Source organism: Nymphalis io, chromosome Z (assembly GCF_905147045.1).
Source record: "Nymphalis io chromosome Z, ilAglIoxx1.1, whole genome shotgun sequence".
Lineage (NCBI taxonomy): Eukaryota > Metazoa > Arthropoda > Insecta > Lepidoptera > Nymphalidae > Nymphalis > Nymphalis io.
Genome location: NC_065918.1, coordinates 1,920,763 through 1,948,695, shown reverse-complemented (window position 1 = coordinate 1,948,695; position 27,933 = coordinate 1,920,763). Strand labels below are relative to the sequence as shown.

At 34.3% G+C, this 27,933-nt stretch overlaps 1 protein-coding gene across 1 annotated transcript; it reads left to right on the top strand.

Moving 5' to 3' along the window:
• LOC126780766 (uncharacterized) lies at positions 1-27,455 on the top strand. The gene is made up of 5 exons (XM_050505437.1): positions 1-179; positions 1,373-1,524; positions 2,361-2,459; positions 3,052-3,219; positions 27,166-27,455. Exons 2-5 carry the CDS (start codon positions 1,479-1,481, stop codon positions 27,291-27,293), a joined length of 441 nt encoding a protein of 146 aa, XP_050361394.1. The 5' UTR covers positions 1-179; positions 1,373-1,478; the 3' UTR covers positions 27,294-27,455.
• The last annotated feature ends 478 nt before the right edge of the window (positions 27,456-27,933 follow it).

The window sequence follows — 27,933 nt, the reverse complement described above, 5'->3', positions numbered from 1 at the left end:
TTCACTTATGTAATATGAGTTTGTGTTGTTCTGTTTCAATTTAAATAGTAAGTGAACCATAGGCATAAGGAACAAGGAACATTACATCTTAGATCCGCAGACGGCTGTGCTTTAATGATATAAGAAGTGGTTTAAGCTTCTTACATTTTGATTGATTACTAGTTAAGGTGGTAGCGGTGGTAAGTGGTTACATATCATAACCCATAATTGCCATTTAATTGATTTTTTTTAATAATGATTAAATAAAATAATAATTGCCATTAAAACAATACAAATAAAAGGTTTAGCGCATGAAGGAAGGTCCAAAGATCCGGAATCGGAAAACAAATCGGAATTCTACTTAATACGATTGTTATTTAGAATATACACCATATTTAAGCTTATGATATCATTCGTTTACTAATTAAACCATTCTAAAAACAAGACAATCTAAAAATGAAATGTCTTGAAAAAGTCTTTAATCAATCCAAATCTACTCACAGCAAAGAGATGGACCAATTTTGAAAATCACCGTTTTGTTAAAACCATGATTTACATAAACGAAGTGGCATGGTCATTTAAACAATGTTTAGTAATTGATGACAAGCCTCGGTAGACGGAAAAGGTGAGGTAATCTTGATGTAAGCCTAATAAAGAATCCTGTATGGATATTATGGTTTATATATGGTTGGAATATCACGTAGCTTAAATAGAAACGACGAATTTACGTATCTTAGTACTTTTTGAGGTTGAATTTTTTGAAATGAAAATATGATCACGAAAATCAACGAAAATTATATACGCTTCAATATTGACGAAACTAAGACACTAAGGAAAAACGGTCAATTTTCCAAAGATATGTTATTTTTTGCAAGACAATGCACTGGCTTATAAGAGTATTTTTGTGATGATTGCTTTACACAAATGTAAGGTTGAACATCTCGTTCCTAAACCTTGAATCTATAGTCATGATTTATACCATAACCACTTTTATTTGTATTGAAATAAAAAAAAGGCTCAAGAGGACATTTTTAGATGACAGTGAAATCGGTCGACATATTTGAAAAGTTAATGTCATGATGTACTAAATTTATTGAACTTGAGATTAATTTTATTAGAAGGATTTTTTTTTTGTAAAGAATACATCTTTCCATACCGCGGATTTTTAAATGAATCTGTGACGAAGCCTTTTTATTTCAAGTGTCCTTCACTTTGTGTCTACTTCTCGGGTTAGGGTTGCCGAAACTTCGAAAGTGGGATACATATAAATTACTTCTTATCTCGTTAAGTATATGTGGCGATTGTATTTAGACTAACAGATGAGATGGTATCGAAATGTTTTTTTGTTCGGTATGGTATATATATATATTATAATAATTTTTTTTATTCACAGGTATATACAGGATAAGAAACGTTTTCGAGCAGAGCTAGAGGTTGAGGAGCGTGAAGAAAAAAATATTACACGACTGCTTGACGAGAAAGGACGGCTTATTATTGAAATGAAGACTTCCTTGCAGCAGATAAACCAACTTCTTTCTAGCGTAGGTAAGAAAAACGGTAACGAAAGCACTAGATAAGAACAGCGTTGATACAAGTATTTTCAAAATTTTATTACATTTGTTTTTTATACTTGCTTGTTCTTTTCTTAACTTACTGTTTTTGTAATGGGTAAGATTTTGTGAATCCCGAATTTTGACAATTGTCCACGTTGTTCAATTTTAAATATTATATATTATATTAAGGTTAGTTGTTTATAGACAAGAAAATGCTATTTTAAATAGTTATGTAATAGGGTTTTGTGCTCTTTAATTCTTTCCAACACCCCAGTTTAATTAACTGTCGACAACTCGTTTACATTCTACGCTCACTTTTGTAGTTAATTTTACTTTCTGGACATTTCTTTTTTAAATTGAAACATACAGGTAATATCTGCTGTTTCGCATTAATTATTATACCACAAACATGTCGCATCGCTGAATAGTACGTAGGAGAGCAAGCGATATTAAGGTGTCAAGCGCAGTGCACACAAAAACATATTCTATGTAGAAGCAACACTGGAAACCCCTAACAATGTTATTTCTGTTCAATTTTAACGCGTAGGTTTTCAATTAAAGGCTTCTAATAAAAGCTTTAACGGACTCGTTTTTTTTTATTTAGTCTAGTTTATTGGTTTTATTATTCAATATTTTTTGAATACATTATTTTTTTTTTTTTTTTTTATATCGCCGGGAGGGCAAATGACTCTACTCCACCTGACGGTAAGTGGTAGTAGAGTCCAAACGCGACGACGGCCAGTACAGACGGGAAAAACGTTCTGCACTAGCCGCCTTCGCCTTGCCGGCCCGCAAGATGCCTAAATTAATCTTTGGATATTTCAATAGGTGCGCCAAACGTGCAAAGAACTTTTAAAGGTGCACCCTCAGCCCTACAATATGCACTCGATGATATGCTCCAACCAGTTCCCGAACTCGAAGATGACTGTAAGTAGAACTTCGCAAAACAATCGTAGTCAAATACAAGAGGCGTCTTCGATTCCGCATCGTTAATTGCAATATCTAGTCGGGCATTTAATTAAATTGAATCGTTCAAGGATATATTTCCATTTAGCTTTAGCACTCTTCTCTCGACGAAGAAACGTAACGATACAAATCTTTAATTACGACTTAACTACGTCTAATTTATATTTAAGAAGATTCATTTAAAATGAATATTATAATTACGTTGTACATTTTATAAATGGAAATTCAAATAGTGTCTTATTGGATAATCTTCTCCATAATTTTAACGTTTTTTGGCATGCTACTTCCAAAATCATGTGGTGGCGTGAAATATTAAAATAGAAATAGTTTTACAATTTTAAATACGATGCGGTAATTGTAATTAATTGATTGTTGTGTAGTGTCGTAACGCGTGTTGTGCGTAGTAGCCTTGTTCAGGCCAGTCGGTATTATAGTCGATGAACAGCTAAATCGAAAGTGATATGAAAATCATAATAAAGTTTTAATTAAATTGAAACAGTAAAAATATTTTTCCTATCATAGTGTTTTTGTTTAATTATATTATTTGTAACAGTTGACAAACTGCTCCTAAATGCTCGCCAGAAGATAACCTTACTGATCCAGGCGGTATCCAAAATGGAGGTGGATGATGAGGTCAAAAGCAACGCTCGTCTCTTCTATCACAACATACTAGCCAGGTTTATGAAGGATAATTATAAAGAAGAAGCGTTAGCAGAAGGAGGTTAGTTTGATTTATTTTAATGTATTTATATTTATGTATATTTATTTATTATTTCATTATTAGTTTTTATATGAACCAACACTATCCGCGCTCAAATTTGATGAGCTTAAGAGGCCAGACATATATTTCAATAAAAAAACAGTAATAACAAGAATACGAAAGTTAACGACTGTTCAATATTCTCGTATCTATGTAGTAATCGATTTGTAAGTAAAATAAGAGACTGAATTTAGCCTCAGGATACGAATTAGGATAAAGGCTTGTATGTGATCAACTTGTTGAATGAACACATCTTATAGATTTAACAGTGCATTATTGCACACATCCTTATAAGTTTTGTATCACTATTCCAACATTTATATTATTTAACCAGTGGCACTCGGCATTTATCGAACTTCTCGTTACGGTGTAAAAAATTAAAATCACAGTTTTAAAATGGAAATGTATATAATAAAAATATGAAGATGAAATGAAGAAATTTATAAAGATAAAATAGTTTTATACTGATTCTCAAGTAAATAAAAAAAATTGTATTGTTTACTTATTAAAAAAAGTCTTTTCATAAACACGAAATTTCATGACAAAAAATATTAACAAAATTTTATATATTTATAAAAATGTTCGTGACATTTACAAATCGCTGAAGAATCCTGTTCAAGCTCGTTCGACGAAATATTTGTATTATAGACTATCCATTATCATTTTTGTTCTTCAATATTGTTGTCTATTTTTGTCATCGTGATCGAAAAATGCTAGACAATTGACTAACTTTATTCTTCTTTGGGCCATATGACATCACAGCGATACTGTGATGTCTTCTTGCTCGCTTGAGCGAGTCATTGTTGTATGCATGTATCCCCCAGTAGCTTATATGAATTTTATTTGAAAAACATATTTATGGTGACATACATTTCTTAGCTAATATATATTTTACTTAATTTTGTTTAACATATTAAATTGGAAAATATTATCATTTATTATATTTAACAATGCCACTTGTTTATTTTAAAACTACGATCAATTGAGGGAAGCTGACATTTTTCTAGAATAATCTTGGTTCGGTCAGTACCACCCACTCCTCAGTTACTTTATCCAGGGTTTCCATCATGCCAAGTATACCCAGGACTAGAGTGGTAAAATATAGGAGGCGAAAAAACTTGATGAGACTTTTGAAGTGAAAAGTTCTTTAGGCGCGATGCGCTGGTTTATCGTAGGGGATAAACTCGTGGCTTTGCGTCACCGACATGCTAATGTTAATATAATGAATTCGTTGAAAGTACAAATAATTTTAGTATTGTGGAATTTAATGAGGATAATAATAACTGAAACATGTACAAATAATATAAGTATGTTTTAACAATTATATATTTAAATTAAGCTGTAATAATATTTTGTACTGAGTTTGCGACATACTGTGTTTTGATTAATAAACGTTTTGTCGTACTGACCACTTTGATCTGAAATATCTCCTCTTTGGTTAAGAATTCAATCTAAATTCAAATTTATAAATACATTTGCTGGTACATTTGAGTTTTGAAAACAGTCATTCATTTGTTTTTTCCGCATTATTTTTTTCTTTGGCGTCGTTTATTACCGTACAATGGAAAAAATGAAATATCGGTATATTTACGAGTACGAGTTCTATCGTGGCATCAGTGCTGCAGAAACAGCTCGAACGATTAATTATGTGTACGGCGCTGGTGTCGCAAAAGAAAGCAGGGTATGTTTTTGGTTTCACCGATTTTGTTCTGGAAATTTTGACCTTCAGAACCAACCCCGTGGACGACCGGAGACCAATATGGAAAATGAAGAATTAAAGGTATTGTGGAAGCGGATCCATCACAAAGTACTTCAGAGATAGCTGCAGGCTTCGGGGTAAGTGATAAAACTGTGTTAATCCACTTGAAGCAAATTTGAGAAAGTAAAAACACTTAACGTGTTTTGTGTGTGTGTTTAAACCGATCGTCACGAACCTCATGAATTGAGTGAATCGAATTTGCAAACACGCGTCGACTGCTGTGTTACTTTGCTCAACCGACACATAGTGAAGGAATTTTAAATAGAATCATTACTTGTGATAAAAAGTGGATACTGTACGATAATTGGAAGCGTTCGTCACAATGGCTGAACCCTGGAGACCCAGCCAAATCCTGCCCTAAACAAAAATTGACTCAGAAAAAGCTACTTGTGAGTGTTTGGTGGACTAGCGCCGGTGTCGTTCACTACATATTTCTAAAATCTGGCCAAACGATTACGGCAGATATCTATTGTCAGCAACTGCAAATTATGAAGGAAGAACTAGGTGCTAAACAACCGAGATTGGTCAATCGCTCTAGGCTACTGCTGCTTCACGACAACGCAAGACCACACACTGCACAACAAACAACTACTAAATTAGATGAGCTACAATTGGAATAACTGTGACATCCACCGTACACCCCGGACCTTGCTCCAACAAATTACCATTTTTTCCAGAATTTGGACAATTTCTTACAAGGATTTTTCCTTCAACTCCGATGCGGATTGACGGTGTATTGAATATTTTTTTAATATGAATTATTTTTTTATTATTAGTTCAGAATTATTTACTTGCTATCTACATCATGTGACCTGATTTCTTATAACTATTAAAAAAAAAAACAAATATAAAATGATCATTTTTCCTCGTTACAAATTCGGATACACTCCATGTACAAATCAACGTGAAAAATACATACGAATATATCAGGTGCCGTATTTTTTTCACAGTAAAATTCGAACGTCAATTTATTAAATTGATGGATTTGGCGTATTCTAGTGTGTAGGACTTCAAAAGGAAATAATTGTACGTTCCGCTTATAGAGTATTTAAAATATCGGATTCTATACGTGTAATATAAATATTGTAATTTTAGTTTATTTTAAGAATATTTTAATAAAAATCATGAAATGCTGTAACTTGGTGATACATATTATTAAATTGGATAGATGACAAACCTATGTATAACATTAAATTAAATATTGGTACAGCTTGCCTAAATAGCCGAGATGGCCCAGTGGTTAGAACGCGTGAATCTTATCCGATGATCGTGGGTTCAAACCCGGGCAAGCACCACTGTATTTTCATGTGCTTAATTTGTGATTATAATTCATCTCGTGCTTAACGGTGAAGGAAAACATCGTGAGGAAACCTGCATGTATCTAATTTCATTGAAATTCTGCCACATGTGTATTCTACCAACCCGCATTGGAGCAGCGTGGTGGAATAAGCTCCACAAACTTCTCCTCAAAAGGGAGAGGAGGCCTGTGGGACATTAACAGGCTGTTACTGTACAGCTTGCCTAATATGTCTTTCGTTAGGACAACGGGGAACCCCTTGGAAACTCCTATTGAAAAGGTTTGAGACTTTTCCTACAACGTAGCCCCAATACGGGTTGGTCATTAAATTCTTTAACTTTTTTTTATAATTGCCGGGAAGGTAAATGACTCCACTCCACCTGATGGTAAGTAGGGTCCAAACTCGACGACGGTCATTACAGTAGGGAAGAATGTTTTGCACTAGCCGCCTCCGACTTGCCGGCCCGTAAGATGCCTCTTCACATTTCGTTTGAATGAACAGTGAGTCCATTTTAGAAGCCCTACTGGTTAGTTTAGGGTTATTAATCCACGCGCGACATGCTGGTTGCTTGAAAAAACGGCATTGGCATATTCGCGAGTGAACCAACTGTTACGTACAGTTACCCTTACTGATAAGATCAGAGCTATAATTAGAACTAGAACTTTTTTTATGTAAGAGGGGTAAACGAACAAGAGACTCACCTGATGGAAAGTGACTACCACCGCCCATGGACAGCTGCAACACCCGAGCCTTTAAGTTTGCTCTTTTCTTAAAGGTTGCTATGTCATATCGGTTCGGGAACTAGAATTAAATAGGTACTATTAGTATCGAATTAACATATCCCAATTTAAATTGGATATTATTCTCAGTAAAGAGGTTAATTAATATTAAATGCTGAAATAAAACAATGCTAAGGTTATTTTTTAATATTTAAAGCTTAACAAATGCCTTCAGATGCATGCTCAGAGCACTTTTATTTAAAACTATTTTAAAATTAAACAAATTTCTCCTTTTATATTTTCCTATCAGTTCTCCGATATAACCATATATTTATTCGCTTTTATGAATTCTTTTAAAAATGTCGTCTATTATAGACTGAAATATTTTAGCTTTTAAAGATGGACGCTAGACGCATACTTTAAGTATTGTTGAAATTCCGTACAAGCTAGTTCAATAACGAGACAAAGGGGGAAACAATATATTATAGAGATTTAATAACTCTGTCGATATAAGACTGGTACCAGTAAACTTCATTTATAAATAATCACCAACCATTCGAACAAACAAACTTTACATGTTTTAATGTACAAAGCCTAATTATATTTTTATCAGTATTTTGTTAAAGATAAAAAGATTAATTTTGTAATATTCAAGATATATAATAAATATTTAGTGCAAGTCGGTAGACTGTATGTAATTCATGTAGATGTGTGTGTATTACTGTCAGAATCAATATCTTCAACTGAACGTAGCAATCAAATATGTTTGGGTAATTAATCTAATTAATACAATTACGCACTAAAATTACGGTATCAGTTGGAAACTAAACGCTATAATATACATATCGATTTTAGTCCATTATTCGTAAATAATACAAATTAATAATAAGCAGTACTTATATTTACTATTATTATTAAAGTGTATCAACGAGATATTAAAGTCCTTTTTTTAATTGTGTTCCTTTAACCCTTAGTTGCATTTACTTAGAACCTACATAGTATTTTGTCAAGCTTTTATTTAACTTTTCCTACCAGAATGTATAGATCAAATCTTCCGACTAAACTTTAAGCGCACCAACTAACTACTCCAACCATTAGTTTGTTCCTTTTTTCCTATTGATATGTAATGTTGCATATACTTTTGATAATGAGGACAAAACAATCTAGTAAATAATAAATATTAGTCGTTTTTGTTCATGGCTACTACAAAAAAAAAAAATTTTTTTTGGAATTAATTTACTGATTTAATACGTTACGTGGACCACTTACCCTGGGAATGCGATATGTCATTTAATGATCTCATTAATTTGCTATCAAGTGCTTATAATGAATCGTGTAGATTATGGGGATACGAGAGCTTGCAACGTTTACGAGAGAGAATTTTAGTTCCTTTGGTTTTTCTTATCTTATTGAAGCGTGGTGACAACCACAATCAAAAAAATTTACCGAAATAGTAAAACGCACCCATAAATACAACAATAGCTGAAATTTGCTTAAAACACTATCGTGCATAAGCACAACTGACAAAACAGTTAACGACAAATACAAACAAGCAAATATATACATCTGTATACATTTGGTCGCTTACTGAAACATGTGTGTTCATCGAGAACAAATTTATGTGTTGTCCTTTACAATTTGAATCACTAGCTACTGAAAAATGAAACATGAACAAATGAACATACAAAACAATGTATACGCTAGTAAGATATAACAACAAAAATATTAAATCTCATTATACAAAATATAAAAAGGACTATAAGACAACCCGATAATAACATTAAATATAGACGAACGCAATAAAATATACAAATTATATAAAAATGAAATTATAAATAAATATATAAATTTTAGAAAGAAAACATGTCACGAATTAACTTGTAACATTTCACTATGTTGAGTGTGCATCAAAAATATCTATAGTAATCCAAAAAACATAGAAGCATCATTGTAAATTCTACAAATCTGTTCTAGTGCTGTAATAAAAATGTGTTATTTTTTACACATTCGTTACAAATATCATATATTTCCTGCAAAGGTAAACTCGTGTACTCAAGATTTCAAGACTTTTAAGTACATTATTTACGATGGTGTATAATTTTATGCAAGGCATGGTTATACTCGTTCTTTGTTAAGGTAAGATTATACAAAAGTTAAATCAGTTAGTGGTAGGGCTTTTTGCGAGCCCACCGGATACGTACCATCTACTCATCACATATTCTACCGCTAAATAGCAATACTTATTATTATTTTTGTGTTCCGGTTTGAGTTGAGTGAGCCATTTTAGGCACAAGGTCATAACTCTTAGATCCGAAGGTTAGAAGCGCATAGGTGATGGAATAGTTAATATGCCTTACAGCGTCAAAGTCTAGGGGTGGTGATGATCACGTATCCTCAGTGACCCACTTGACCGTCCGGTTAACTATTTAATAAAAAAATCACGTCCCACGACAACAACGAATAAGTTGTTCTTACGATATATATTTCAAGTGTACGTAACGAACAAAAGCGATATAAAATTACAGAACGGTATTGAATTTTACTTTTAACACGACTGCAGGACAAATTAAGATTTGCAGATTTCTAAATTACTTTATGTTGTCATTTCAAGATTAATAAAAAATCAGAGGTAACAAAATGAGGAGCATTTTGTGCATTCATGATTTCATAATGATCCTAAAATACTTAATACTTCATCTAAATAAATAATATAATAATCTTTAACGCACTTTTTACTATCAATTTAAATTTCGTTCCCGCCGTATTAGTCTTAGTCTAAAAAGTCTATCTGATGCTTTTTAGATGTAATAGGTGTGTACAATATTGCATATATTGTATTATTTAAAAGCAAATAGTTTTTAAATCTCGGGTAAGTTATGTGAAGCTTCTTGCAATCGTTTAAGTTTTCTATAATTCTACAAGGGCTATATAACAATAGGCTTTTTTTTAATTATTCAGTCGTTAACAAAAAGTTTGGCAAATAGAGGAAATAAATGTGTGTTGTGTTGATATACTTTTCAGTGACTTCAATTGTTTCGTTAAATCTGAGTTTGGTAGGATAAAAAATATACTCATCAAAAAAGCCTAAAAAAATGTGAGGCATTATTTACGTAATAGAGCGACTTTATTTGACTACAGACGAAATTCAAAGATGTATGTATTCCAATGTAGGGACGCTGCAAGCGAGAAGAATTTAATCTTAGGTATCCCGTCATTTTTGTGTCTTCAGAAACGTTATTTACTGACTTTGGTGGCATTAAGCTAACACAGGATCCTACTGAGCAGCACCCAGGCTGCGGAAGAAGAACAACCATTCGGCAAGACCGATACATACATCTGACTTAAGGCTACAAAACTCAAGTGGTATTGTTGTTAGTGCTCAAGCCGTGCGAAATCGGCTGCATGAAGCTTACGAGCATGACGCGGACACCTGGTCCACTTATACGTTACGGGAATTGCGCTCGTTGAAATGAATAGTATAAGGGACTCATAACATGGCCCCAAAAGCTATTGTTAAAAAAAAATAATTTAAGTTTTTAACAACAGAGGAGGCTTCAAGACAGCAACTTCCTTCTGCTCAACATTCGATGCTGTTTTCGTTATATAATCAAAACGTTATATACAGCAGATATAACGGCGGATATACTGGCAGGTATACTTGCTGTATATATATGCTTTTGAAAACATCTGCACAGACCCACCTAACAGAAATTGAAATGTTCATGCTGAATATCATATCTATTCTATACATATAATAAAAATGTAACTGATTGCTTTCTGTGCATCGAAAATACATGAGTAAAACCATTATTTATTAGGCCTTTATTAACGCAATAGAATCCAAAACAATGATTGTTAGATTAGTTGTAGCGGTTTTCATTACTGTATTGTGGCAAGCTTCACTTAAAGCTAAGTGTTTATTTTATTTCAATCGGCTTATAAATAAAATGATGTATGGGATGTAAGGGAGCACAACTGTATCTAGCTGTTTCCAGCCAACCTCACCTGCACGTGGTGCATCCTGCCGATTAACAAACGGGGCTTTGGCGACCGACTAATGGTGGTATAACCATTCCATTAAGGCGTAGCTAAATACTGCAGACCGGTGACGGGCAGCAGCGTCATCTGTACGACGAGCTACGCTCTGCGATCACCAACCCACCCGCCCAGCCTGGTGATTACGGGCAAAACCTTTTATGGCACACACCTATACGCAACGAAGAAAGGGAGAGGATACCATAGCCTTAGAATCAGGCCATCTTATGTACTTCAGAGAGGGAGACCAACCATCCCAAGGTGGCGTCGGGTTCTTGATCCACAAGGCTCTCTCTGACAACATCTTAGAAATCTCCAGTGTGTCGGCAAGGGTAGCGTATCTTGTGATCAGACTCACCAAGAGGTATAGCCTCAAGGTTATCCAAGTATACGCACTGACTTCGACACACTCGGATGATGAAGTGGAAGAAATGTACGAAGACATTTCTAAGGCATTGAATACCACCCAAAAGGCCCACTTCAATGTTGTCATGGGGGACTTCAACGCTAAAGTGGGAGTACATACTAGCAACGAATCGGTAGTAGGACAACACGGATTTGGAAGCAGGAATCAAAGGGGGCAAATGCTTGTCAACTTTCTGGAGAAAGAGGGTCTGTTCTTGATGAACTCTTTCTTTAAGAAACAGCCTCAACGGAAGTGGACATGGCGAAACCCAGACGGTATGATTAGAAACGAGATTGACTTTATTATGACGGACAAGAGGCGAATATTTAGAGATGTCTGTGATCACATGGTTCAATACCGGAAGTGATCACCGACTTGTACGAGGCACTCTAAAAATTGACTACAAGCTCGAGCGCGCCCGTCTAATGAGGTCTACACTCTGACCAAAATTGCTCCAAGCCGTGTAGTCTAGTACATTTCAGTTAAAACTGGAAAACCGATTCGCTGCCTTGGAAACCAACACTGACGTTGACATCAACCAAGAACTCGACCAAGTGGTAGGTATCCTTAGGGACGAGGGGACGAAATTCTATCCAGCGCAAAACACCGGCAAGAGGAACAAACTTTCGGGAGAGTCTCTAGAGCTAATGCGAAAACGACTCGAAAACCCTACAGTCACTTTGTCAGATCTTAATAAAAAAATATCAAAGCTAGTAAGACGTGACCTCCGAAACTCCAATACACGCTCTATAAAAGAAGCAATTGAGCAAAATCGGGGTCGAAAGTCTTTGTTCAAAAACTAGGGCGAAGCCATCTGACGAAGCTGACCACTTCAAAGGGAAAAGTCGTCGCCTCTAAGCTTTAGCTTTTTAGAAGTCCTGAACTTCTTAAGGAAGTTCAGGACTTCTACGGTAAATTATATACATCAGTAGCGCCTCGTCCTCAACCCGATTCTGGGGATCCTAAACCACTTTAGCCTCGTTCACAGAAGAGTTGCCAGAAGTAAGCCAAGACGAAATCGTGATGGCTTTGGGGCAGCTTAAAAATGGAAAAGCTCCGGGTAAAATGGAATTACGACGGAGCTACTAAAGGCAGCTGGAAAACCTTTACTAGCGCAGCTCCAACGAATATTTAATTCTGTCATATTCTCGGGGAGAACTCCAAAGGCATGGAGCAAGAGTTTTGTCGTAAGGTTCTTCAAAAAGGGAGACAAAACCTTTTTGAAGAACTACAGACCTATTTCCCTCTTGAGCCATGTCTATAAGCTGTTTTCTAGGGTCATCACGAATCGTCTCGCGCGTAGACTTGACGAGTTTCAGTCCCCGGAACAGGCCAGATTTCGAAGAGGGTACGGAACCATAGACCACATTTACACAGTGCGGCAGATTATAAAGAAAACCGAAGAGTATAATCAGCCCCTGTGCTTAGCATTTGTGGACTATGAGAAGGCTTTTGACTCTATTGAGACCTGGTCTGTTCTGGAGTCCTTACAACGGTGCCAAATCGATTGGCGATACATCCAAGTGCTGAAAGGCCTGCATGACGCTGCTGTTATGACCGTCAAAGTACAGAATCAGCAGTCTGACCCTATCCTCTTGCATCGAGGAGTGAGACAAGGGGATGTCATTTCACCGAAATTGTTCACTAATGCATTAGAGGATATGTTCAAGACGCTGCACTGGGAAGGGCGGGGCATAAACATAAACGGCGAGTACCTCTCGCACTTGAGATTTGCAGACGATATCGTCATCGTGGCAGAAATCGTGCAGGATATGCAATATATGCTGAGCAGCCTGGCTGATTCTTCTGTTCGAATTGGTCTCCGGATGAACTTGGAAAAAACCAAGATAATGTTCAACGAACACGTCAGTCCGGAACCAATAGCTCTTAACGGAGTTCCTCTCGAAGTTGTTCAGGAGTATGTGTACCTTGGGCAAACTTTGCAGTTGGGTCAAAACAACTTCGAGGGGGAAGCACGAAGAAGAGTAAAGATGGGCTGGGCAGCGTATAGAAAACTCGGTCAAGTCTTTTCGTCACGAATACCGCAATGCTTGAAGACAAAAGTCTTCAACGAGTGCGTCTTACCGGTTATGACCTACGGAGCCGAGACGTGGACACTGACAGTGCGTTTGGTCCACCATTTTAAGGTCGCTCAGTGAGCTATGGAGAAAAGCTGAAGGATCGAATCCCAAATGTGGTGATCCGACAGAGAATCAAGGTTATCGATATATCCCAAAGGATTAGTAAGCTGAAGTGGCAGTGGGCTGGACACATGGTCGCAGAACCGACGACCGTTGGAGTAGACGCGTTCTGGAGTGGAGACCACGCCGTGGCAAACTTAGCGTACGACGCCCTCCCCTCCAGCTAGGTGGAGTGACGATATACGCAAGGTGGCTGGCAGTAGTTGGAGATCAAGGCAAGAGCTGAAAATCGAGCTCAGTGGCGTGCCATTGGAGAAACCTATGTCCAGCAGTGGACGCGAAAAGGGTGATGATGATGATGATATAAATAAAAAAGTTATGTCAATTGAAAGAATGAAATTATATTAAATAGGGTTCAGCTTATGTTGATTGCCACGCTGTTGCCTATTATTATGGTAGATGCGGTGGTGACAATGTTTATAAAAAAACACCAAATATCTAGCTCGGCATTCGGCGGCCATTTATTATATCTCTCCATATTTACAACTGTCTTTGCCGCCTTTTTAAAAAACCATGTTGGAAACTTAAAAATATTAAAGAGACAGTTACCACTTAACAGAAAAATATTACGTCATACTTTATAAATTATAACAAAATCAATGAAATATGGGAAAATAATATAACATAAATTAAATATACCATTAATATGAAATATTTATCAATCTCTTTAATCACTAATTTTAGGTATTTTAGATAGGTTTGTTACACTATAGCATTGAGTTATTTGTAGCGAACGCACATATCTCGAAGACGCACGGCGCTCCCTGTTATCAGGGTACTAGTAAACCTCTGTCTATAGTCGTTTGTAATATATTTTGCTGGGTTAGGATAGTTATTAAAAACTGCACATATTACGGATTTTAAAGAATATATAATAAAATACGTAAGTAGGTAATACACACTTCTTTTGATTTTCGATACTATATATTTATCCAGATATTACCCGCGGCTTTACTCGCGCGTATGTGTAGGTAAAAGATAAACAGTTGTATCTGTGATTTGAAAGTCAAAAGCATTCATATTTTTTTGTTCCAAAATTTTCAAATTAAGCAAAACTGTTTAACTCACTGAAAATTTTATTTATCTATAATACTAATATTATAAAGCTGAAGAGTTTTTTTTTGTTTGAACGCGCTAATCTTAATAACTGCTGGTATTTGAATTGAAAAATTATTTTAGCGTTTGAAGGCTCATTAATCGAGGAAAGCTATAGGCTATACCATCAGGCTACAAACAGTAGGAGCGGAGCATCAATGAAAAGTGTTGCTAAAACGGGGATAAGTTATTCCTTTTGAGATCTTCCGTTGCGTGCGCTGCGTAAACGGTTAAAGTTATACAACAATCAGGTATGACGAAATTGTTCCTCTTGGGAGGTTCTAAAAATAGTCTGCGATAACATATGTCTATCTTTTTAAGATAGACTCACTATAACCTTATGTACAGTAATCAAATTTGTTCTAAAATAATGCATTATTCGCGAAATCGTCATTATAAACATGGCATTAATTCTTATGAAAGATATCGAGATAAGAGGTGAGTTTTTAGTATCTTTGAAAATACTCATATTTTGTTAATATCGTTTTGTTAAATTTGTACTTAATCGGTTAGTTGACAATAATTACTCATTTTTTAGATAAATAAACACTGATTTACCTTTCAGTTTTAAAAGGGCAAAATTTCCTGTGAAGGTATCGTTTGCAGTCACAATGAATAAAGCACTGTTATAGATTCGTGAATAATAAATAATTGACGGGAATGACGAGTTAAGTGATTTGGCGAGACTACTCCACTTGACGAAGTGGGTGATGAATAATCAATGCATTATTATCTTAATTTTGTTTTCCTTGTTTCAAAATGTATTATAGACGAGATCGATTCCTTATTTTGAAATTATATCGACAACATTTTAAAATCAACCTTCTTAATCATGGTATGTTAAAATAAATAATATATATAACGATTACGCGAATAATGCGTTATTTTAGGTCAAATTTGATTTCCTTACAAAAAGTTACAGTAAGTCAACCTTAAAAGATAGATATTTATTATCGCATACTTTTTTAGAACCTTCCAAGAGGAACAAGTCCGTCATATATGATTGTTGTATAACTTTAACCGTTTACGCAGCGCTCGCAACGGAAGTTTTAGAGACATTTTTTATTGATGCTCCGCTCCTATTGGTCATAGCGTGATGTTATAGCCTATAGCTTTCCTCGATTAATGAGCCATCAAACGCTAAAATAATTTTTTAATTCGAGTACAAGTGAAACAAACTCTTTAGCTTTATAATATTAGTATTATAAATAAATAAAGTTTTCAATTATTTAAATAGTTTTGTTTAATCTGAATATTTTGAAATAAAAAAAAATTGTCCACTTGGACATTTACAGCAATAAACAACGACGTGGATGACGGGGGCATCAGAGCTGCAGCATCGTAGATCGGAAGACATGTATAAAATAAATTTTTGTTCAACCTATTTATTAAGTCAAACTACGCATTCACTGATGAACAAAAATGCCGTGATATACTTTTTTCTCACTAGAATGATATTCCATGCTTTTTACCTAAAAATCACAGACGCGCGAGCGACGCCGTCGGCAATAGCTAGTTAAATATATAATATCGAAAAACAAAATAAATGTGTATTCGATATATTTTTATACATTTATTTAAATCCATAATATTTACAGTTTTTTTAATAAGCTACTACCCCACCCTAACGAATATATTACAAACGCATACAGACAGATGTTTACCAAATCCCTGTTACGAGTAAGCGTCGTGCGTCTCCGACGTACGTGCGTTCGCTACAAATAACTATCAATGCTATAGGCAACAGTGCGGTAATCGGCGTGCTTTAACGCGTGAGCGGGTTAATTTTTATTATCGCTCACAAACGCACAGACAAACAGATAAACAGACAAAAAATTTAACAATCATTATTTTGGGTTCTATTGCTTTGATAAAGACCCCCGATAATAGTTTTACTCGTATATTTTCCGTGTACAGAGCGATCAGTTACATTTTTATTATATGTATCGATTTAACTAAGACGAGACATTGAATAACTACGTAAGTGGAGCGCAGGAATGCGATTGTTTTGTTTCTTCCAGAATTTTTTAATAATCTCAAAGCACAAGACTTACGGGTATTTTTATTATTAAAGGTATAACAAATATCGAGTCACAATATATTAACCACATTATTTTATACAGTATACGAGTGACATAATGTTACTGAATAAAAAATATATATCGTTAAAAATCATGAATAGATACAAAGTATAAATATTCTGTTTAATAATAATAATTTTAGTCTGGTTTTAGGAATACTTCAGCATAAGAAAATTTTACGCGAACGGGAAAGCGAAAACGAACGGCAACCATCTATATTTCGTATTTACATTGAAATTGATTCGTTCGTTAGTAATTCATAACGAGTTTATTGTTGGCTCGTTTTAGTCGGATAAATCTTTGATGCAGGGGCAGACACTTACCTGTAAGTAGTTTTGACAGATTTGACAACTGATAATTGACGTCTAAAATGAGGTTTTATAGGTCTTCTTAAATAAATTATGCTTTGATTAATAATTAAATTTCGTAGAATTAGCCTATAATATTTGTATTTTTTTTAATTTAGAAAAGCACGATAAAGAAATCTTCCACTGGATGTTAAAAAATACATTTCTTCACATACTCTTTCTTCTCATCAATTGGTACTGTACCAATAACGAGATCAAAAGTTAAATCCCCTGTAAAGTAAACAAAATATATCCTTTAGACGGTATAATAAACTGAGGTAGCTAGAATTCCTAAAAGCACAAAAAGTACCGGTATTAAAAATAAATAGATTATTGCTACGTAAAAACAAAACTTTCTATAGTAAAGTTTGCACATGGAAACCAAGGCTAATAAGCTGATACCACCCAAAGGGTGGCTAGTTAACTAAATTTTCGTAACGATGTTATGCTCCCATTACCTGAAATCGATAAATGTGTTAATGAGAGGTTGACACTAATTTCATATCTAAACTAAGTTAGTGCAAGGTAGCTCGTAAATAAATAGGTACTAGAGATTTCATACTATTGTAAAATTTTACTTAACATTTACTAAATTTATACGTGATCAAATATGCTAGATGTTATGTTAATCAAATATGCTAGAAATTCTAACGATACCTCAGATTTATAATATAGGGCTTCTTTACGATACGCTGCTTCGTATAAGTTAAAGACAAATTCTTGCTTATGACATGCACTTCGTGTGCATGCCAGTGACGGGAATTTTCAAACTCCATTACACTTTAAAGGGAACAAGATAATTGAGTTACCTATCTTATCAAAAACATAAATTTAAACCATGGTCCATGGTTCTAATTGTGAGATAGTTTTCATATATAATTTGTTCAGTTAATATATACTTTGTTTAGTAAATAATGTTTTTTACAGAAAACAAAAATTTTATTTTATTTATTTATTTAAAATAAGTAGACAAACTGGCCGGTGCCATATCATACGGTGCTAAAACGTGGACACTAATTGCGGGACCAGTGGAGTCAGAGCAAAAAAGAAGGATAAAATCAAATTAGATTATTCGAAAAATAATCGGAGTTGCAGTAAAACCGGAGTTAGTTAAGTTCCAGTTGGCTGGTCACGTAGCGTAGGACATGACGATGGCCGTTGGGACAGATAAGTCTTAGTGGAGACCGCGGATCGGCCTTAGTGCTCTCCAGCATGTTGGACTGATGACCCAAAGAAGGTGTCGAGATTCACATGGATACGGAAGGCAGAAAACCGAAAGCTTTAACGCAACTTGATAGAGGCCCATATCCAGGAGTGGATGATGATTGGCTGACGACGACAAGGCAAACTGCCACATCATTCTTCAATCCGGAAATAAGCAAAAGGAAGCATTGCTGATTGCGGGTAGAATATGTGTTGAGACGTCTACGAAATAACTATATGTAAAGTTATTCTCCGCTAAATAGATTTAAATTCTTAAATTATAAGCCAACCTTCATAGTTAAACAACTGTTTTCATAAGTTTTGGTTACGATTCATATTCCAAGCGTTTATGTTCTTTATATTAAAAGTATGAATAACATTTTGCTGATATATTTCTTTGATAAGGAGAAGGAAAGAAATATTATAATAGAATGTGTAGGTATGCCACCATATCATTGTCAACGTCCTTATTCAGTAGGTACTAATAACTATTAAATCACGCCCCACTTGTTGTTTACTTGGATACCTGATCTGTTTTCTTCTTTTATCTTGTAATATTTCCAAGCTCTATTGTATTGTGGTCACTATGTCTGATAATATAAATATATATTACATAGTTTGTGACGTCGTCGGGCAAATGACACGTGTAAGTGTGATTCTTCTTCGACTCGTGCAGGTCTTCTTAACCGCCGAGCACAAGATGAATTATAAACACAAAGCACACGAAAATGCAGAAGTGTTTGTAGAGTTTTGAACACGAAATTTTGGTTAAGATTTATATTATATCGGGCCATTTCGGCTCTTAGCTGTTTCTTATTTGTAATATATACACCATATAACAAGCTGTACTTATAACATTCTCAATCTTTATTTTAAAACTATTGACTATCTTAAATTATATTGGCAAATCAATATTAATCGAGTTACCAGCATTTCCACTGTTCCTGAGAAACTAATGAACGAAGAAATTATTGTCATTTGTTATAAATATTTTTACTTCAGAACTGAAGTTGTACAACTTTCATTAAAATATATTCTTACGATAAAATGCCTTCGGGGTGAAAATAAGAAATAATTTAATACCACAAAACACAATATACATTCAATATATCAAATCACTTAGTCGTTCACAGAGGTAGAAAATCTTCGCTATATTCGTAATTCGTCCTTGTAATTCGCTTCGCAGAGATGTAGTCACTTACGTTTTTTTATGGGATATAAGTTTGTTCTTGGCCTTAATCTAGACTCTTATTTTAAGATGTAGTCGACGATGGAGCGAGAAAAACGATCAAATGCAAACCTATGAAATATTCACTATAGTTCGTTTCATCTGTTTTAGACAGGACCAGAACCACTTTACTTAGTGATTTTTTAGTAATTTGAAGACGGAAGAGCATATATATGGGCCACGTGATATAAGTGGTCACCACCATACGCGAGACAATTTTATTAATTTTCGGCCAACGCGACTTTTGGCAGTCGGGAAATAAATCACAGCACTCAATATTAACCGAACCACAATCATAATTTCATCACAAGTAAAAATGTTTAACCCCCAACGAAGTGGACACGGGTCAGCTAGTATCTGATATATTTATTTTATAATACTAAGTGGTTTAATTGATTCGAATGGAATTGAATATTAAGTCTAACTATACTAGTCAAATCAAATCAAATCAAAATATACTTGATTTAAGTAGGCTCTTGCAAGAACTTTGAACTACACAAAAATTAAATTAAAGCTACCAACAGCCTAGAATTAGATTTTACATAAAACTAGTAGATACTCTTTTTCGACAGTCAAATATAACTTAGTTTTTCCCTGCAATTGGTTTATTATTTATCCTGAATGGAAATCAATGAATACAAATTCTACACTTTTTATCTATATAAATAAATAAAATAATTGCCTCTTTCAACAATCATTTTAAAAATGTTTCTGTCTGTCTCTGTGTTTGTCCAAGCTAATCTTTGAAACGGCTAAAAATTACAATTAATTATTATGAGAAGTGCTTTAAGATTCCGTTTAGTCTTTATTTCATAAAAATCGGTTGTATCAACAGTTATAAAAACATACGTATTTTTGTTATCTTTTTCTCTATATACAATGACTTGTCCTGACTGATCCATAGCCTAGCCATAGGCAGAACCTAAGCCACAACGGTTAGAAATTTGGAATTTTGAGTTTATGCATATTATGATGTGCAAACTCACTAAGGGCGTATTCCTGGAAATTCCACCCCTAAAAGGTTTAAATAAGGGATGAACGGTTGTATGGAAACCCGACATTTTCACAGTTAGAAGCATGAAATTTCAATACAAGCTTCTGGTTAGAAATAAATAAATATGAATTGCAGCTTTTTAAACACTTAGAAGATAAAAAAGGGGTTGTAATATCGGGACTCCGTCATTTTTTATGTAATATTTATTATTAAGGCTTCTGAGAAAAAATAAATACATATGTATTTCGTCTTTTTTAGAAATCCAACCCCAAACGGGAGAAATAGCGTGGAAGCATTAGTATAATAATGAAAAAAAAAATAGTCTGATCTGCTTAGAATTTACTATTTGTGTTTCTTGATCGAGAATTGTTTAACATGTATTTCAAAGATTCGAACCAAACGGGTGGGTTTTAGTGAAGTTAGGTATGCATGCTCCAGAGTGAGCTCTGCTAGTAATTTTTAGCCCCAAAAGGAAACACTGCAAATGTTGTTTACAAAGAGTCGTCGCTTAAAAAGATATATATTTGTACGCTTGCTCATTTACAATGTTAACTATATCCAACGACATGTGTATGTAAGCAACAGAATCGTACACCGGAAGACATGTATAAAATGAATTTCTCTTCCACCCATTTGAGTCACTATAAAATTTACTAACTAAACTACAGAACGAACACGAACTACACAAAATTTTAATTTATTAGTCGGCAAAGCTAATTATTTTCGAGGAATTTTAATAAAAAAGCTATTCATTTCAATTTTATCTGCTTAATTTTTATTCTTATTTGTCTTATGCAACGTGTTCGTCCAATTATTAGATGTTATACAGTTCATAATTTATATATTTTTTTTGTTTTTGCGTTCATGATCTCTTTCGATAGATCACTAACCACCACTATCCAGCTTTTAAGTCAGTGAATTGTAGGTTTCTCAGAAAATATATACCGTGCTGTATGTGATGGCTAAATCATCGTGATGGTACTGTGAGAGCGTCCTGTGTAATCAAGCCATACATTTAGCATACATGGCATGTAAGCTAAATACAGCAGGATTGCTTGAAACATTGTCACAAAAATCAAATTGCACATCGTCGATACTTTTTTCATAACTTCTTATGTGAAATTCTTTCGAAAATTTTAGTAATCAAAGTAGGTATCCTATGATCGGCCTATAAATATTTAAGCTAGACATGTCCGTAGTTCTTTGTGAAATTATAAGCAACATTGTTTTCGTAACTTCATTAGGTAATTTTTTTAAACATATATAAATTAAAAAGCGTATACCGTATTTATTCAACATTCAATCCATCGTGACCCGGGCACTTCCCACGCGTCGTTATTCTTAGTGCCGTAAATACGTCTAATACTTAATAGGTATCTTAAGGTAATAACTTACTAATAACCATTTTGTACCTTAAGGTAATAACTTAAGATACAGAATGGTTATTAATTATTATCTGACAGTCATAACAAAGGAATACCAAAACATTAAAAATAATGTCTCAAGGCGCCGTTGTTCTCTATCTATTGAGTGCTCCGTCCTACAAGTTGACAAGTAAAATAAGATGAATATTTACAAACAATGAAGAAAATAGGATGTGAAGTATTCTCTAAATTTTCGCCTGTATATGCAGAATACGCATTCCACTATCGTGCAACCATCGACATAAACTATTAATTATTGGGACCGTTGTATGGACGTCAATGCTACAGCTTCGAAACCCAGGGCTTAGGCTAAGGAGGAGGTCTCACGTGTCCGATTTCAGATGACTCCACGAGCAGAGCAAAGCATGGGAATGTCCGCTGATGTGTTATATTGACACGTTCCCGCATCTGATATGTGCCGAGGACGGACATAGCAGTGGTTTTAGTTAGTAGGAATCCCACATAACCCGTTTCCCCCAACATTTCAACAAGGGGCCGGGTACCATTCTGAAAAAATAATAATATTTTTCTAATTTATCCATAAACAAATTTACAAATATTGTGTGTTCATTATAATGTATAATATTATATATATATATATATATATATATATATATATATATATATATATATATATATAATATTATACATTATTATTATTTAGAATAGGAAGGCGGACGAGCATATGGGCCACCTGATGAAAAGTTCTCACCTAGGATGTAGCAAAATCTAGGACTTGCTTTAATATATATAGAGTTACACAAAGAGGTTTTCCTCAAGCCAAGATGCCATAATTATATTCGCCGTTGTTGCCGTGGGTTTAATTGTAGACTGCACAGACTTTACCCGTGTGACCTTACGTACGCTTAAAAAGGCGGCAACACTACGAATATGACGACGACGACCCTTCGCATGTCCGTGTTCGCATAAGTTTAAAGAATATACGCAAGCTTATACTGTTGAGTTTACAATAATTAGTAGGGCGTATTTTAATAGGTTTGTATATTTGAGTTTTCTATATAATTTTAAATACGTTATTATGGCTTTTAATATGTTATATACAAAAAAAACGCTCTACTCGAGTCAATTTTCTTAATGTTAAAATATTTTTATTTCATCCATATGAATTGCGATAACGGTTTAAATCTATGAACCTAATTTGAAAAATCAGTTTGCAAGCCTATTTTCGACAAAGTCAAAGTCAAAAATCTTTATTAAATTAAATATAGAAACGTTACATTTACCTATTGATTGTCATAAATCTACCACCAGTTCGAAAAAAAAACACCTTAGACCTGAGAAGAACCGGCGAAAGAAACTCAGCAGTTTTTTTTCACTTTATATCTCATCCTTTACAATAAGTAATATACAACAATAGTAGAATAATCTATATATTTTTAATTTGAAATAACCTGGAGGCGATTGTTTCATTCCCAAGGTGAGCAATCATTTAAAAAGTCATTGGTTGTTTAATATCCTTTAGCACATAAGTGTTCCTTAACAATTTTTATTAAATTTCACAATTGAATATTTTGAACGTTTTCTGGGATCCTGTTGTAAAAGCGTATACATTGTCCTATTAAAGACTTACTAACCCTTTTTAATCTGGTAATAGTGGTTGTAAGTTTATACTTGTTCCTGGTAATAATAGTAAGTACTTCACAATTTCTGGGAAAATCTTTTATGCTTTTGCGTACATACATAACTTTATTATTATATTGAGAGACGACCAACCATACATTATTTTAATTTCTTTAAATTTATATATTAATAAAGCTTTTGGGCCCAGATTATAAATTGCACGAAAAGTCCTCATTTGCACAAAAATCGTATTAATACGTATATGTCGTAGCGACATCTACGTATAAGTACAATTTAATTGTATAGTTAAAATTTTTGGATAAACACTTTCTTTAAAATTTGGTTCAAATTAAGAAATAAAAGTAGTTTAGCTGTCATTTTAAAAATACAATTTTGTTTCATCCATTAACCTGTCCACCGAGAGTCGAGACAGCAGCAGACACTTTAAGAGCTAGTTCCACATTTTTAATATTTATATGTATAATAAAATAAGTGTAACTTAAGTAAATTGACAATGAATCGAAAAAAGATTTCTTCAATAAACATCATATTACAGCAGTCGCAGGTTTCTCGAGACATAATGTCAACAGAGTTATAAGTTTATAACATTCTCATGTCTGTGGAGAAAAGCAATCTTCGACAAAACCAATAATCTCTATATCGCAAATCAATTTCTTCGAACAAATTCTTACTTCCAATATCTATAAATGTGAATCTCGCAAATACTCGTATTCTTGATACAAAGTGCATTGAGTTGTTCAGATTAATGTAAGCGTACAATTTATACTATATATTTACTTATAAATGAGAAAGTAACTCCGTCTATCTCTTACTCCCCCAATTTCACCCCTTATAACAGTGTAATATAAAGATTACACGTTTAGCAATAGATTAATTTAAAGCTCATTCATTCTGTCCTCTGTTATAATATACATATGCAATACATATTAGGTCCTTACATATGAAATTAGCGTTTTTTCGTACTGATCACTTTGATCTGAAATATCTCCTCTTTGGTTATGAATTCCAAATTCAAATTTATAAATTCATTTAGCTGGTACATTTGAGTTTTGAAAACATTCATTCATTTGTTTTCTGATTATTTTTTTCTTTGGCGTCGCTTATTACCGCACAATGGAAAACATGAAATATCGGTATATTTACGAGTACGAGTTCTACCGTGGCACCAGTGCTGCAGAAACAGCTCGAAGGCTTAATGATGTGTACGGCGCTGGTGTCTCAAAAGAAATTCTTCGCAAAAGAAGTCGTTTTTGGTTTCAACGTTATCGTTCTGGAATTTTCAACCTTCAGAACCATTTCCGTGGGCGGTCGAAGACCAAAGTGGAAAATGAAAAATTCAAGGCTATTGTGGAAGCGGATCCATCACAAAGCACTTCAGAGATAGCTGCAGGCTTCGGGGTAAGTGATAAAACTGTATCAATCCACTTGAAGCAAATCGGGAAAGTAAAAAAACTTGAACGATGAGTACCTCATGAATTGAGTGAATTGAACTTGTAAAACACGCGTCGACTGCTGTGTTAATTTGCTCAACAATAATGGAGGGATTTTAAATCGAATCATTACTTGTGATGAAAAGTGAATACTGTAAGATAATCGGAAGCGGGCAAGGGGATTGCGACGACGCAATAGCTGAACCCCGGAGACCCAGTCAAATCCTGCCCTAAACGAAAATTGACCCAGAAAAAGTTACTTGTGAGTGTTTGGTGTTTTAGCGCCGGTGTCGTTCACTACAGCTTTCTAAAATCTGGCCAAACGATCACGGCAGATATCTATTGTCAGCAACTGCAGACCATGAAGAAAGAACTAGCTGCTAAACAACCGAGATTGGTTAATCGCTCTAGGCTGCTTCACGACAACGCAAGACCACACACTGCCAAACAAACAACCACTAAGTTAGATGAGCAACAATTGGAATGTCTGCGACATCCACCGTACTGCCCGGACCTTGCTCCACAGATTACCATTTTTCCAGAATTTGGACAACTTCTTACAAAGGAAAAAATTCAACTCCGATGCGGCAGTCCAAACCGCCTTCAAAGTTTATTGATTCTCGCTCCCATGGTTTTTTTAATAAAGGGATCAATGAACTACCTATGAGATAGCAAAAGTGCAATAGATAACAACGGTGCATCCGTTGTTATCTATTTATTACTTTGATTAATTAAATATATTTTACAAAAAAATGACTTTATCTTCCTCCCATACAAAACGCCAATTTCATGTGTAAGGACCTAATACAAGGTAAATAAATTTAGTTGTATATGATTATTACATGTATACGATTGATGAAATTGTAACCTACTGTGTTTCAGAAACGGTGGCTATACATTAAATATGATCTTAAAAATGGCGATTCAACAGCCTATGTGAATAAATTTATACATTGTATTTTGATTTATTTCTTATTTATAAATATATACACGGGTTATTCCTTATTTTGCAACGTTTGTTAACGCGTGACGCTTAGCTTACTTAGCCCAGTAGTGGAACATTCACAGGATGTTACTGCAACCTGTCCCACTACTGGGCTAAGGTCACCTGTCCTTTTTCAGAGGAGTATGTTTACAGCTTATTCGACTACGCTGATCCAATGCGGGTTGGTGGAATACATGGTGCTTTCCTGGGCTTTAACCCACGATCATCGGTTAAGATTCACACGTTCTAACCACTGGGCCATCTCGGCGTGACGCTTGGTCTGGCTAAACGTTCTCATTGGCCTTCGAAAAAGATGCCTTATCATTATTTTTAAAATGTGCAATTTCAGCAACGTTATATTGTACACATAGCAGTCAGCTTCGTGTTTCATGCGAGCAATATATCAAGTTTGAATAATTAGATGTGATGGTCTAATATTTTTTCATATTAAACAAATTCAGCCACTTTCTACATACATACTCATACTATACGGCTTTACAAACAAATGTCATTTAGGAGATGATTAGTTAATCAATGCTTTGTCTTCTTCTTTCAAATATTGAATCAATGATAACAGAAAGGAAGAAATCGATCTTTAAATAAACATCCGCTAAACAAGATTTGTAAGTAGAAACGATATTTTATAACTAATAATATTAATTGAGCAATTCTTTTATATGCATTTTTCGAGTATCACGGAAAGCGGCCTAACGATTGGGCTAAAAATTTGTATTATCTAATAAGGTTTTGATTTTTAAATGCATCTATATAGGCATATTTCCTAGAAAATCGCGAATTATCACAAATAAATAATTTTTTTTCTATAACCAAATATTATAGCCGAGTGAAGCTCGGTCGCTCAGGACTAACTAAAACTAAAATGTAATTATATCTAAGTCAAAATGTTCATTACAATATGATATGGACGCCATGTTGATTAAACCCTGTTAATATTGTCTTTACTCAAAATTTATATTATGACCTCTATTATAAATATACATTTTATATGGCTTTGCTTCGGTCAAGTCTTAGTATAAATAATTTGTTTTCCGTCTGTCTGTGCGCCTTCACTAAATTGATAATGTATTTTTATTGTGCAGGTCTAATTGAGTTCGAAATGGAGGATCCTAATGTGCCCAGCCATGGTGTTATCAAGCTGCGGAGCAAGCAACTCGTGGATGCGCAAGTCAGCGAATTTGATGTACCAGATATTCCAGCGAAGAAGTGACTGACTTGAAACTTGTTATTTTTTTTTTAATACAAACGAATAGTGAAGAATTCGGTTCAGCTCATTTTAATTTTTATATATATTGTTGTTCAACTTTTCTAGACTAATTATTTGGAATTATTGTAGAAACATTTATGAAAATACAAGAAACTTTACATTTCATTGAAATCGTTACTTCTCTAGAATGAAAGCTTATAAACTTAAGGTATTACATGTTGTGACACGTGTTGTTATCGTGACGTCGCCATTTGCCAATATTTCATTTTATACAGTAAAAAAAAAAAAAAAATAATCATATCATATATTGTCACAAATATTTTTTTTTCTATAACTAAATATTATAGCCAAGTGAAGTATATATATATATATATATATATATATATATATATATATATGTCGCGGATTCAAATGGATTGCCATGTAAATGGCCGCCATTATCGTCCAATATGTTGATTTTATTAAATTAGTCAGAGCGCACATCCGGCGCTGGCGTTGTTCTAAGGGCAAGAGACCAAGAGACCAAGGAGGTCGCTCGACAAACGATCACACGCGCTACTGACAGATACACCATTATATTTTTCATTTCCATTATTCGGCTGTACAATAAAATAGGCACCCGTCTTATATTTTTACAACTTGA

Bases quoted from the DNA above. Each gene is read 5' to 3' on its own strand.
- LOC126780766 (XM_050505437.1), top strand. From the start codon at position 1,479: ATGAAGACTTCCTTGCAGCAGATAAACCAACTTCTTTCTAGCGTAG. The intron at 1,525-2,360 runs GTAAGAAAAACG...ATATTTCAATAG, and splicing joins CCAACTTCTTTCTAGCGTAG to GTGCGCCAAACGTGCAAAGA. The intron at 2,460-3,051 runs GTAAGTAGAACT...TATTTGTAACAG, and splicing joins TCCCGAACTCGAAGATGACT to TTGACAAACTGCTCCTAAAT.